General features: G+C 45.8%; 1 protein-coding gene and 1 long non-coding RNA gene across 15 annotated transcripts in view; one reads left to right on the top strand and one right to left on the bottom strand.

Moving 5' to 3' along the window:
* Window positions 1-269: 269 nt before the first annotated feature.
* The window catches only part of ELAPOR1 (endosome-lysosome associated apoptosis and autophagy regulator 1), a 72,956-nt gene continuing 59,665 nt past the window's right edge, over window positions 270-13,560 (bottom strand). For 4 of the 14 annotated variants that reach the window (XM_072754410.1, XM_025996345.2, XM_072754408.1 and 1 more), the window contains exons 15-24: window positions 12,578-12,841; window positions 10,712-10,885; window positions 7,613-7,793; window positions 7,210-7,306; window positions 6,636-6,737; window positions 5,377-5,503; window positions 5,120-5,298; window positions 4,411-4,576; window positions 4,104-4,159; window positions 270-3,316 (exon numbers count right to left, since the gene is read on the bottom strand). In XM_072754410.1, coding sequence (XP_072610511.1) covers window positions 3,217-3,316; window positions 4,104-4,159; window positions 4,411-4,576; window positions 5,120-5,298; window positions 5,377-5,503; window positions 6,636-6,737; window positions 7,210-7,306; window positions 7,613-7,793; window positions 10,712-10,885; window positions 12,578-12,841 — 1,446 coding nt within the window. In that variant the 3' untranslated portion in view covers window positions 270-3,216. The remainder of the gene's footprint in view (window positions 3,317-4,103; window positions 4,160-4,410; window positions 4,577-5,119; window positions 5,299-5,376; window positions 5,504-6,635; window positions 6,738-7,209; window positions 7,307-7,612; window positions 7,794-10,711; window positions 10,886-12,577; window positions 12,842-13,560) is intronic. The other 10 variants (XM_072754419.1, XM_025996348.2, XM_072754417.1 and 7 more) reach the window with 3 other exon arrangements.
* LOC140598354 (uncharacterized) lies at window positions 2,659-6,739 on the top strand. Its single transcript, XR_012000732.1, has 2 exons — window positions 2,659-3,537; window positions 6,350-6,739. It is a non-coding gene; the product is annotated as an uncharacterized lncRNA (long non-coding RNA).

Here is a 13,560-nt window from a genome sequence, read left to right on the forward strand (position 1 = left end):
TTATATGAACTCTTTGATCCTCACCCAATTTGGGGAAGTGAGGCATCATTAGATGCATTTTATTACCTGGAAACAGGCTTTGCTTGTTGGCTGATCCCTCAACAGGTGGTGAGAGACTTTCTAGTCTAGGTCCCTTTTGCTCTGAAGCATGCTCTTTTCTCGATTACTCTGGAGTTCCAAAATCCTCCTCACCTTCAGGTAAAGCTTCAATATCACTTCCATTTCTCACTCCCCCATCCAGCCACCCAACCCATGTTCAAAAAAGCAACTTGAAACATATGTTTTTATTTGACAAAAAAAAGAAAAGGGGAAAAATGTGACAAGCCATAGCCATCCCCTAACAAACTACAAACTCTTGAAATACAAAATAAAAAGGAAATCCAAACAGTCTTGATGAGATGAAAATTTGGTTTCACAAAGCTGAAAAATCCGTTACAAAGTCTCTATTGTATAAATATAGTCAGTCTTATCTTTAATGTAGAGTCAGACCAAAAAAAAAAAAAAAAATGTGTTGGTATAAGAAATCGCCCAGTCCTTGAATATACCGAAATGCTCATTTGTCTTCCCAGCCAAATCAGGTGATGCTTACATGAGAATTACTTATGCCTTCCACTCTAGGTAACCAAATGGGATTTAAGTATTTTATCTCCCCCAATAGCCTGTGCAAACCATTATAGTCTTGGTTTAAGAGAGAAAGGCTTTTCCCGTATAAAATCTAACATGTGTCTGTTCTAAAATTGATTATGGTGATTGCTGCACAATTCTGTGAATATACTAAAATCCATTGAATTGTACATTTTCAATGAGCCAATTGTATGGTATGTGAATTATATCTCAATAGGGCTGTTAAAAATATAAAATATGTCTAAGGAACAGGTGATTCCAATATTATAACTCAGGAGCTCCTGGCAGGACATAGGGAAGATCTTTAGAAGTCGGTACACTAAGGGATAGTAAAAGGGAGATGGTTAAAGCATTATGCCTAAATCAGTGGAGTCTGAGGTCAGTCTGGGGGCACTCAGTTTCAAGATGTCAGGATAAAGAAGTCAAGAGGATATATACTTTTTCCTACTGCTTCCAGAGTCATCTAAGGACCTTGTATGGCTCTTGTCACCAAATAAATTTATTCAGTGGGAAAGGAGATGCTTTTTGGGTGTTGCTGAAGCTACAGAAGACTTTACACTAGAGTTCAGGAGCTAGGTATCTGCATCCATTGGGAGAAATTCCAATATCGCTACAGGATCTGAGAGCCTGACTCCCATGAGAGGAGGATACCCCCCAAAGCTTCTAGATTTATTGAACCAATGGGACTGCCTGCCTTCAGTGATGCTACTGATGACCAGAGGTCACAGCAGGGCCCGGTTCTCACTGACCCTTTTCTAAGGCCACTGCCAGGGCAGCCATGCCTCATCAGATCAGCAGACCCTTTTTATGGCAGACAAACCATCCTGAATTGCCATCCCATGCTATACCTATACTGTGGGCACCAGGTGGCCACTCAGAAAAGGAGATAGGCACAGCCAAGGATAACTGGGTCCTTGACCAAGGGATGGGCATGCCAGCCTGACAACATGGGAGGGAGGATCACCAGTAGTAAAAAGAAAATGGGAATTTTAAACTCTTGCACTGATTTTGCCATTGTAGTTACTTGAAGTCCATCAACTATACTGGGTGTAAAAGTGGAGAAAAGAGGCACAGAGGACACTCACTTTACTCACCTTTAAGAAAGGATGCTGCCAGAAATTGGGACTAGAAGTCTTTTTAGTTTTTTTAGCACACAGAAGAAATGGGAACAGGAAACAGAGAAGGCTAGGGGTTGAAAGCATGACATGTATCAGTTTGCCAAATATCTTGTTCAATTCCTCTAGTCTTTCCTCCATGAAGACTGATCTGGTCCTCTGGCTCAGGTATGGGCTGGGAGTCAATTCCCTTTTTTGGCCAGCCTAGAAAATGTTTATTCTGCAGCTGAGCAGATGGTTAAGCTTAGAAGCAGACATCCTAGCCACCTCGGGTCCTTCCCATTGTGGGCTGGATCCTCCAGGACGGCCCGTTAAAACCTTGGCTTCCTTATGTTCTTTCAAAATAAGATCCCCCTGTTCCAATGATAAGGCTCAAATCTCTATGAATGGGGCCCTCAAGGACAGGAAATTTTCCTTACTGGTAAGGTTTGTCATCTCTGTGGGTCAAAGCAAGCAGAGAAGAAAGCTAGAACATCTGTGTTTGGGGCTTACCTGGCTCTCTTTAGTGTCCTAGGGAGATGGTGGGATGTTTAAAAAAAAAAAAAAAAAGGTATGTGTTGGGAGAATAGATCCACCAGGGCTTTGGGTATTTTCTTGGTGCACTTTTTCCTTTGGCTCCTGTGAGAATATTTATTGCTTACTGAGAAAAAGGGAGTAAAGTACCTAGTTTAAAAAATAAAACGGGATCCCTGGGTGGCGCAGAGGTTTGGTGCCTGCCTTTGGCCCAGGGTGCGATCCTGGAGACCCAGGATCGAATCCCACATCAGGCTCCCGGTGCATGGAGCCTGCTTTTCCCTCTGCCTATGTCTCTGCCATTCTCTCTATGTGTGACTATCATAAATAAATAAAAATTAAAAAATAAAACAAATAAAACTTTCCTTCTTGCCTCTCTGTGCTTATCGAGCCTTTTCTTCCCCAGGCCTTACTCACCTTGCCCTCAGCCTATGTGCACGAAATTGAGTGTGCATTCAATTTGAGCTGGTTATCCAGGAGAGACGAATCCAGGCTACCATGGTGGTCCAGAAGGGAACGCCAACACCCTCCTTACCCAGCCTCTCTCCTCAAGAGATCATGAGCTGAAGGGCATATCATCGGACAAACCTCCAGCTGCTTCTGCCCTTAAATAAGGGGACAGAGGAAGTTGTTTCTATATTTAAGAAGAGAGAACTATTTTCATTCCAGAGCTATAAGAGTTATGAGCAGATGAAGCTATGACTCTGGCGGCTGGACCATTTTGGGAAACAAGATGCAAGCAAGGGAGTAATATACAAACAAAGTGTGGGTATATTTGACAGGTTTGAGGCAAGCAGAAAGGAGGGCTTGGGTACTCTATAAAAAACCTAATATCTGAAATTCAAACTTCTTCTGATAAGGCCACAATGAAGAGATTTCCAGCAGGAAGCTGGCACCCAAATTGCCACAGGCTTGCAAGGTGACGTGCCCAGGTGAGGAGGCGGGGGAGGCAGGGCAGTGCCTCTCACAGGTCCATGTCTGGGCCTCCTGAGGATGTCTTCAGTGGCACGGAGTCAAATCCATCAGGAGTCCTCTGAAAGAGAGATGGTGACAGGAGCTGGCTGCTGCACGGGGGCAAGTTTGGAAACAAAGGAGAGAAATGGAAAATAGGTGACAGAAGGAACCCTTATGGAATTCCTGCTTCCAGTAGCTTTGTGGAAACAGACATAAGATACCCTCTATTCTTCTTGGTCCTTTCAGTCAGAGGATAAGAAAAATCTTTAAGATCCCCTGCTTTGCATCTTTCCTGATCTCTAAAAACCCAGAAAGACTCAGGACTCCCAGGGTAAGTTGTTGTCTCATTGATTAAATACATGCACGGGCAAGCAATGCAGGTGCGTGCAACGTCACCATGATAGGTCAGCATAAAGGGAATGAGATTCAGCAATCTAAACACCCACCAGCCCTCCCCTCCCCATCCCTCCAGTCCTCTCCTCTCTGTTACCACCCTCCCCACCCACACCTGTTTGATGAACTGGTTCAGGGCAGCAGTGAGGTATGGGTTCTGGCAGACTGGGGCTGCAGAGGGCTGTGGCCCTGGAGGCGTTGCTTGGATGCTCTCTGCTCACCCCACACCCAGCGACAGTGTTGTCAGCATTGCATTTATGAGCTTCAAATTTGCTCACCCACCCACACATACAGAGCCAACTATCCCAGCTCCACAATGCTCAGCGGTGAGTAGCGTAGACTTAGCTATGACTCAGCCCCCCAAGGAACCAGGGCCCAGACATCGGGGGACAGCACCCTCCACTGGTCAAAGGAGAGCCTTGCTTCTATCAGAAGTTGATCCTAGAGATCGCCTCTTCCCCACCCTCCAAAAAAAAAAAAGGGGGGGGGGGGAATGATTCTTACAACGTGGATGGTTCAATACTCCTTCTGGAAGTTAAAAGGCCCAAACAGTCCATCAACTGGAGTGCATGTTGGGAGAGAAGGAGCCTGGTCAAGAGCAGCCTTGGGCCCCATGGGAAACAGTAATGGTGTGGAAATACTGAAGGTAGAAGCCAGGATTTTGAGGGTGGGGGGATAGAACAGTCGGGAGGGTGGGGAGTAGAGTAGTGAGTGCTCCCTGAACAGTGTGGGACCATTCAGTGTCCTAGGACTGGTGTCTTCTCCAGCCCTCCAGGCTGACCTCAGTAGGGGCGCTGGCCAGCCTCCCTACCTTGGAGGTAAATGATTTGATCTTCCCAAAGAGTGACTTCTTGCTGGTAAAGATGAGGTCATCCTCCACATCCTCGCCTTCCATGATGGCACAGCTGTCAGCTGCTGGCAGGTCGCAGTCCTTGAGCGTAGCGTTCATCACCAGCTTAGAGTACTTGTACTCCAGTCTATGAGGCAGGGGGAATGGGAAAGAGAAAACAACAAAATGTGGAATAAGGGAGAGGGGAGGGAGAAGGACTGGGCCATAAACAGGTAACCACAGGTAAGGAAAATGAAGCATAACAAAACGGTGTGAGGGCTGGGCATATAGCTAAGGAATCTTGATTTCCAGCTCAGCAATCTTTTTTTTTTTTTTTTTTTTTTGTTGTTGTTGTTAAGGCTGGCTGTTGCTGTGTACCCAAAGCCTAATAGAAATATTGGAATCACAAAGTTATTATTTTAATTATCAATAATAACAACAAATTGAGGATACTATGCTTTTGAGCATCTAACATTTATAGACTGCCATGTGGTACTGTCCCTGTTCCTGAACAGGGTCAGTATAGCCAAGGTATACATTGGATAAGTGGCTCAACAAGTCTCTGGCCAGAGTCACAGGGTCTGTGGCCAACTCCAGAGAAAAGCCTCATGAATTTATTTCTTGGCTATTCTCTTCCCGGTTCAATGATCCAATCCTGCCCATCCCCAAAGTCCGATACCCCATCATGTACTTTTGATTCTTTTTCCAAAAGTAACAGGTCAAGACGGTAAGCAGGATGGCAGTACAGGTGCCTGCAGAGATGCCCACTTTCAGCCAGAAGTCGATCGTTTTGCAGATGGTGACTCTCTGTTCAGGCAGGGAGATGCCACCCACGCATAGCTTTGGTTCTCGCCACACATAAGTAGTCTTCTATTGGGGAGAAAAACAAAGGAACTCAGAGATCACATTCCATCCTCTCCTGGGACATCCTCAAGCAGAGAAACCCACCTGGATCCCAGCCACGCAGCTGCTGACGATAGCGTGGTAGTCAGCAGGGGAACAGAGCGGACAAGCAGCCAGGCTCTCCCATAGGAAGTGGAAGTTACAGCCATCACAGGTCCCATCAGAGCATGTGCTAGCAAAGCAGAAAGGAGACTTGAGTTGCTTACTCGTTGGATGGTGAGAAGATCTGGTGGGAGTCCTGTCACCTGATAGCTAGCCTGTACCATCCTCTCCTTGCCAAACTGTTAGCCCCACCAGGGTCCTCCCAATTAGTCCTTAATACAGATTTTGCTCTCTGATTTCCCTGATGACAAGAGGCCTTTCAGCCTCCACTGGGCTGTCTACTCTATGCCTGTTTGTTTCTGCTAACATAAGATGAGAGCTAGTGTCAGGTGTCTGAGCTGTAGCATGGTTGCCCCAACCAACCCCTCAGAGGCCCCTGTTCTCCCCCATGGACTTGTGACATTTTGCCAAAGCCACTGTGATGCAGCTTCTTGGGGGATGGGTTTCAGGAATGAACTTCAGGCCATGGATATCTGTTAGGTACTTTACTGTGATGTTTATTTACAACAGCAAGAACAGTGTCTTCTGCTTTGACAACACCGCTGAGCCAAAATAGCCTGCTTTGCTCCCTATCTCCCTGAGCAGCTGCTATTTAGAAGCAGCATTTTCCAAACCATCTTCCTCAAGACACCTGTGCCCTTCAAGATGTTAGTAGGGGTTATGTGGGGTGGCGTGGGGTGGGGTGGGGGAGGAGTACTATAAGCAAATAGGTTCCAGAGTGCTCAATTTAGTGTACTCAGCTATTAAACTCAGAATTGGGTTTTTTGGTTGCGGAGAGATTCCTAGGATTCTTTAAACCATTACTTCTAATAATAGCTAGTACATGCCAAGGAATTGAAAGTCCACAAGTTTCACAGTCTCACTGAATCCCCACAACCATCCCCTGAGGGAACTTCTTCTTATCCTCATTTTACAGATATGGAACAAGAAGCCCAGGGAGGATAAGAAATGTATCCACAATAACATAGCTAGTAAGTGGAGGACATGAATCCAATAAACACTTGCCACTGTCCCCATAATGGCATGAGAATGTGAGAGTAGCTTGGACTCTTCCTTCTGCCCCATTCTTGACATCTGAAGATTGAGAATTTGGAGCCATGCCTGTGTCCCCAAGAGCCCATCGATGGTTCTCAGATTGTTTTCTCTTTGGTTCTTGGGATGAAACGAATCCAAAGAAGCAAGACCTTGTCACACCCCTTTACCTTGGCAGTGACAGACTTCCAGGGGCAGGTTTCAGCGGACTGCATCTGACACGGATGGTGGTTGACCTCCCAAAACTACAGGACTGGGTCACATCGTTGGACCTGCAGAGAAAGCCAGCCCCCCCAGGGGAACGAGTCACTCACCTGTTTCATTGGAGAGTCACTCACTGAGGTCAACATGGAACAATTCCCTTGCTGGGGAAGTCAGGACTTGGGAGTGCACAGGTGTTGGTTTATACACCGAGAGAGTGGGGCTCAGGGAGATCCGGTCAAGGGGAAAGGCACTGGTCCAGGAAAGGTTAGCATATGCATAACACCGGAGTCTCCTAAGGCAGGAAGGGAAGTCAGCCACAGATAAGCCCATGTTTCTCCCTGCCTCCGGGGCAGACCTGCCCCAATAGTACCCCAAAAGCTGGGATCAGTGAACTCCCAGCCTGTAGCTGTCATTGCTGGGTGAATCTGCTAGACATCGGACATGTTCTGGCTTGATAAGTAGGTGGCTGGAGAGAGGGATGCACCAGGAATTGTGGAGGGGCTAGGTTTCCCTTGCATCGGCCTGGTCTCTCATCTTCACCTATAAAAGAAGATCACGTCCGGTATTCCCAAGGACTCCGGGTGGAAAAGTTCAGCTGGGGAGGTGATTCCATCCAGAGTCATATCTGTTGTCACCCCTGCCAAATTAGAGCTCCTAATTAGTTGTCACTAGTAGCATGAGCCAGCAACCACTTCAATTCTTTCAATACCTGTCAACATCCAAACCTTCCTCCATCTCCTCACATCCCTGACTGGCTCATGAGAGGGCGAACCAAAGTTTGTCAGAGGCCCCAGGGGGCACTTGGCACCCCGGGAAGCAACAGAAGACAGAGATCAAGAGGTTGGGTCCCTCATCTGGGGCCTTTTTACCTCAGAGCCCGGTAGCCTCACGGTCTCATACACACATACACGCTCAACGAGGCTGGAGCAGCTGGGTTACTCACCAATAAGTCGGTCGGCGAGGCTGACAGGCTGCGAGGACACTCCAGCCTTGTAGCCTGTCACCTCTGGGGGGATGATGACCGCCTGGCAGACGTAAGCTGTGATGGATTTGGAGAAACCCGACTCACCCTCAGGAATCCGGAGGTCAGTGACATTGTCTGCACACACGGACATTTTCTTACCCTGGGTTGGGGGACGTTGTGGGGAAGGAGAGGGATGGAGTGAATGAATGGTCACAGGACTCCCAAAGTGGAGGAGGCCAGAGTGCTTGCACGTTTGAAATTTCAGCCTTCCAACAGTATGTCGGTATGTCGAAGTGGAATGATTCATCCCAGATCTTATTACAAGACGGATTTTTTTTTTTTTTAAGCTAAAAATAAGACTTCCGTGTCCTAGTTACTGCAACTCTGGCCCAGGGTCGCAAGCCTTGTTTCCTTGAAGTCACATGGGAGCCTCATATGAGCAGGGTTGTGATGGTGGCAACTGATCTGGAGCTCTAATCTACCAACCCACCAGTTAAGGGTCTTCCTTATCCTGACCAGTTTTCCAGATAGATACTGAAATATCTGATTCCCTGAAATTTTTGAACATCTGGTCTGGTTCACATTCTCCCTCTGTGTTTCCTTTCATGCTTGTCTTGGGAGCACTTTCCAGAGAATCCCAGCAGTTAAAACCGACCCCATAACTAACTCCCTCCCTGCCAGGGACATCTTAGAAATAATTGGAACCTATTCCATTAAAAAAAAAAATGTATCAAGAGAAGAAACTTTGTGTTTCTACAGGGAACACACCAAGAAATAAAACATTCTGTAACAACCCTTACTGTAGAGAACTCTGGAAGATAGTAGGAATGAGATTCCTTCTTCCTGGAGATTTCCTAATACAAGACATGTTAAGATATTGTTCCTTCAGGGTAGCCCCAATGGCTCAGCGGTTTAGCGCTGCCTTCAGCCCAGGGCCTGATCCTGGAGTCCCGTGATCAACTCCCACGTCAGGCTTCCTGCATGGAGCCTGCTTCTCCCTCTGCCTGTGTCTCTGCCTCTCTCTCTCATGAATAAATAAATAAAATCTTAAAAAAAAAAGACTGAAATTTTGCCTTTTGCAACCACATGGATAGAGCTAAAGAGTATACCCTAAGTGAAATAAAGAAAATTACCTATGATTATACTTGTATGCGGAATTTAAGAAACAAAACAAATGAACAAAGAAAAAAGGGGGGGGGGCAAACCAAGAAACAGACTCTTTTTTAAAAGATTTATTTATTTATTTATTCATGATAGAGAGAGAGAGAGAGACAGAGACACAGGCAGAGGGAGAAGCAGGCTCCATGCCGGGAGCCCGACGTGGGACTCGATCCTGGGACTCCAAAATTGCATCCTGGGCCAAAGGCAGGCACCAAACCGCTGAGCCACCCAGGGATCCCCAAGAAACAGACTCTTAATTATAGAATACAAGCTGAGTACCAGAAAGGAGGTGAGTATGGGATGGGTGAAATAGGTGATAGGGATTAGGAGGGCACTTGTGATGAGCATAGGGTGTGGTATGGAAGTGTTGAATCACTATATTGAACTCCTGAAATGAATACAACACTGTATGTTAACTGTACTGGAATTAAAATTAAAAGCTTAACATGATGGACGCCCTGGTGGCTCAGTGGTTTAACGCCGCCTTCGGCCTGGGGCGTGATCCTAGAGACCTAGGATCAAGTCCCACATCAGGCTCCCTGCATGGAGCCTGCTTCTCCCTCTGCCTGTGTCTCTGCCCCCCCCCCCCCCCCCCCCCGCTCTCTCTCTCTGTCTCTCATGAATAAATAAATAAAATCTTTTAAAAAAGAAGCTTAACATGATTTTTAAAAATGGAAATATACTAAGATTTACAATGTATGATTTTCAATATTCTAAATTTCATTACAAATGAAGTTATGTCAGTTGCTAAATATGGTGATTCTTAGTTTACTTTTTAGCTTGTAAGATATAAAGAACATGAGAACAGAAAGAAACCTTACATTAGGGTATAATAAAGAGTTACTTTGTCTTTGCACTGACAATCTATGGTGTGACAGTACATAGTAAGAATTTCTGAAAATAATAAAGGAGCAAAGACCAAAAAAAGGCAATCTCTTCAAATTCCCCATTTTCATCTCTCTCCCACTCACTGAATAACTTTTGCTACATGGGTCTTGCTTTAATCAGTTTCAATTCCTGAGTTATCACTAACTCACTTCGGAAGCTTCATTTTAACTTCTTCAAAGATTTTAAAAACAAGATAGAGACATGTATCTCTAATCTTCCATAGGTTAGTTTATTTCTTTTTTAAAATTGAGATATAATGGCCATGGAACATTGATTAGTTTATTTCTTGGCATGTTCTCTCTATAAACACAAAGCAACTTTTTTTGCACACTACAGAAGGTGGTAGAGCTGTGCTGTGTAAAGGTCTCACGACCACACAGGGTCACAGACTAAAGACTCAAGGTGCCCTTTCTTTTGTAACATTTGAAACTAACTCTCAAACTGCTAATCCTGGCTTGTTTGTAATTTAGTTAAGTGGAGAAGTGGTGTTATTACTCTACATTTCTGTCTTTGAATTTTGCATCCAAAAAATTTACAGCAGCATGAAATGGCTAAAGGTAACATTCTTTCCATATCCTATAAAGACTTTTACATTACTTTTTTTTTTTTTAAGCGGTCAGCAAAGGTTCTTAGAGATGAACTGCAAATAGTTTATTTTATCCAGCCTTTAGGAAACAAATGACAAGTGCCATGATTAGTGAACACTACTTTTTAAAGGGAAAAAAACTTCCTCTGGCATTATTTCTATATATTCATTTTGATAGAGAGTAAAAGTCAAGTAGGAGTAAATGAGTATCTTATCTTAAACTTAAATAAAGAGTACCTTTATTTTCCTAAGTGTTTATAATCCAAATGAAATAATTTTAGATCCGAAGGTCCTCTGGAAGAATAACAATCACTTAGAAACCCTTGCGTTTTCTCAATGGCCTGCTGCCTGGTTTTTCGGGCTTTTGCTCCTGTGTCCGTCTCTGGCTCTGACCCACTGGTGTCCCCTTTCAATACGACACAATCGGTACCCACACAGCTTACCTGGTTTCCACACAGACTGAGGGTAAAGTGATGGAAATATTTCAGCCCTTTGGAAGTGAAGCTTGGCCCTCCGGCCAGAGAGACGGTGTTTGCCAAAGCCAAGAAGTTGTAGTCCAGAACCCTGGTGGGGGTGCCGATTGAGAAGGTGCAGTCATTGTAGCACAGAGAATGGATCTGAGGGGAAAGGGCCCGTCAGGCTGGCTACTCAGGCGGCGCCCTAAGGGGACCGCGGTGGACAGGGGCTGCTAGTGTCCTCGTCTTGTCCAGCCCAGGGGTGGGACAAGTGGACGTAAGGATTGGGTGGCCATTAAAATAAGGGAAATGGGCGAGTGGGGGTTATGTACAGCCCATGGCTCACTTGTTAGCACATATGTGATGTACAAACCCAAGTCTACTATTTTTCAGTAAGGAATTCGGTCGGAGTTTTAGCCTTGTCCCTATGCCTACATGATCGAACTCTCTCATTTTTTTTTTTTTTTTTTGATCGAACTCTCTTAAGACACAAGGTAGCACTTCTTGCTTTTCAGCAGAAGACAGTGAGGTGCTAACAGGATGCAGAAGAGAAACTACAAGCCTTGCCTGTGCCCCATTTAAAACTCACTGAAGCCTACCTCCTCCCTCCCAGGTTCTCTACAGGACACTGAGTTTTGGGAGGGGATTTAGGGGCGCCTGGGTGGCTCAATGGGCTATGCGTCAGATTCTTGGTTTTGGGCGCAAGTTGTGATCCCATGGGTCCTAATCTCACGGGTCATGAGATTGAGCCCCACATTGGGCTCTGTGCTCAGAGCTGTCTGCTTCTCTCCCTCTGCCCCTTCCCTCCCTTGAGCAGTCTCTCTCTCTTTGGCATAAATAAATAAATCCATAAAAGAGGGGGCGGTATTTATTTCCCAGAAGTCCTATAGACCCCTTACTCCCATGTTAGGATCCTCATTCAGCAACTGTCATTCCCTCCCATAGCAGCAGAGGGAGCCCCAGGGGAGGAAGTTTGTGGCAAGGCTAAGGTGCCCAAAAGAGGTTGCCCAGGATCTGCAGAACGGTTGCATATACTGCCCAGCTAAACTGAGCGGCATTTGTGTGACTGTATAAATGCCTTACAGATGTTTGTGTGTTCATGTGGTTGTGATAGGTAAAATCCAAGCTCATTTAAAAAGCATGAATGAATACCCAAGAGCTGGGCAGCCCTGGTGGCTCAGCAGGTTTAGCGCCCCCTCCAGCCCAGGGCGAGATCCCAGAGACCCAGGATCAAGTCCCACATCAGGCTCCCTGCATGGAGCCTGCTTCTCCCTCTGCCTGTGTCTCTGCCTCTCTCTCTGTGTCTCAATAAATAAGTAAAATGTTTAAAAAAAAATACCCAAGAGCTTTTTGTCATGGTGCTTTCTTAGCTTCAGAAAGTACATGGGGGCAAGAACACTGTTTTTCTACTTTAGAAAAAACCTCTAGGATATAAGACAGCAATGCCAGTTAACTATGTTCCAGCAAAGGCGGCTGCCCTCCCAAAGGAGACTGGGCAAACGCTCATGATAATAGGCTCGATTGAAGTAGGCTGAATGTGAGCCCAAGCTCTTATTCCTTCCCTTTAGGTCTCTACAGAGGTCCAGATAACCCTCTGGACCAGATGGTCACAGACATCCCTAATCCATCTCTTGAATATGAGACTTCCCATGGTCCTGAAAACTAACCTCTACAGCTAAGAATTTGCCCTCCAGGATCACAGCCTGGGTGCGTGTTCTCAAAGACTCTCACCAGGGAGTAAGCTACAGAGCAGGCTTGGGTATGGCCCCTCAAGAACCCCACCCAGGTCCTGACACCCTCTGAGGTGGGCCATCCAAAGGAGCAAGGTGAGGATGCATGACACAATGCTGGCACCTTGTTGCTCTTGGTCCCTGGACCACAGGGTATGCAGGCCTGAATGCCGTAAGGCTGGTGGGCTTTCAAGATTGTGTTAGGGGGGCAGGAATGGCAGGTTCCTGAATCCCGATCAATGTAGAAGCCAGCAGGACAAGAGGTGCAGGAGGAGCCCATGTCAGAAGCTTCTAGGGCACAGGGACGGCAGTAGGAGGCCACCCCGTCCATGACGTTGGTGACATTGATGGAGTAGATTTTGGCGACGTCATTGGTGTACTTCCTGCCCTGGAAACAAGAGGAGAGAGGGCATAGGCCTGAGACACCGGCAGCAATTGAGTTCTCTAGGAATAGCATATGACTATTTAACACTCTTTATCCTATGATACTTGAGAAAAATCTTAGAAACATCCTAATCTTTTTACTCACTAAAGAGCAGTTCTTTGTTGTTATTTTTTTTAAGAGTAGCTCTTTGTGAACATTTTGTGTCACATTAAACCAAGACTAACCCATTCTTTTTTTTTTTTTTTTTTTTTTAATTTTTATTTATTTACGATAGTCACAGAGAGATAGAGAGAGAGGCAGAGACACAGGCAGAGGGAGAAGCAGGCTCCATGCACCGGGAGCCCGACGTGGGACTCGATCCCGGGTCTCCAGGATCGCGCCCTGGGCCAAAGGCAGGCGCCAAACCGCTGCGCCACCCAGGGATCCCCTAACCCATTCTAAATGTATAAAAATATTAAGTGCTATAGGGGAAATATGCAGTAGATACCATCATATGAAAAAAAGGAGGTCTTTTCCTTGTGAAAGGGGAAAAAAATGTATTTGAACTTAGAGTGTCATTTTCCCTGGGGGTCGTTTGGATAAGGCTGGATGCTTCTCAGAAGCTGAAATAGGAGAGTTCTATGCTTGACTCCTTCAGATCCTTCTAATCCCTTGAGTTCTGAACCTCACATTCATACTTAAGCTAAGGCCAGGAATCATCCTGGCCCAGAGGTCTCTCCTGG

The sequence above is a fragment of the Vulpes vulpes genome, chromosome 3 (genome assembly GCF_048418805.1).
Source record: "Vulpes vulpes isolate BD-2025 chromosome 3, VulVul3, whole genome shotgun sequence".
NCBI lineage: Eukaryota > Metazoa > Chordata > Mammalia > Carnivora > Canidae > Vulpes > Vulpes vulpes.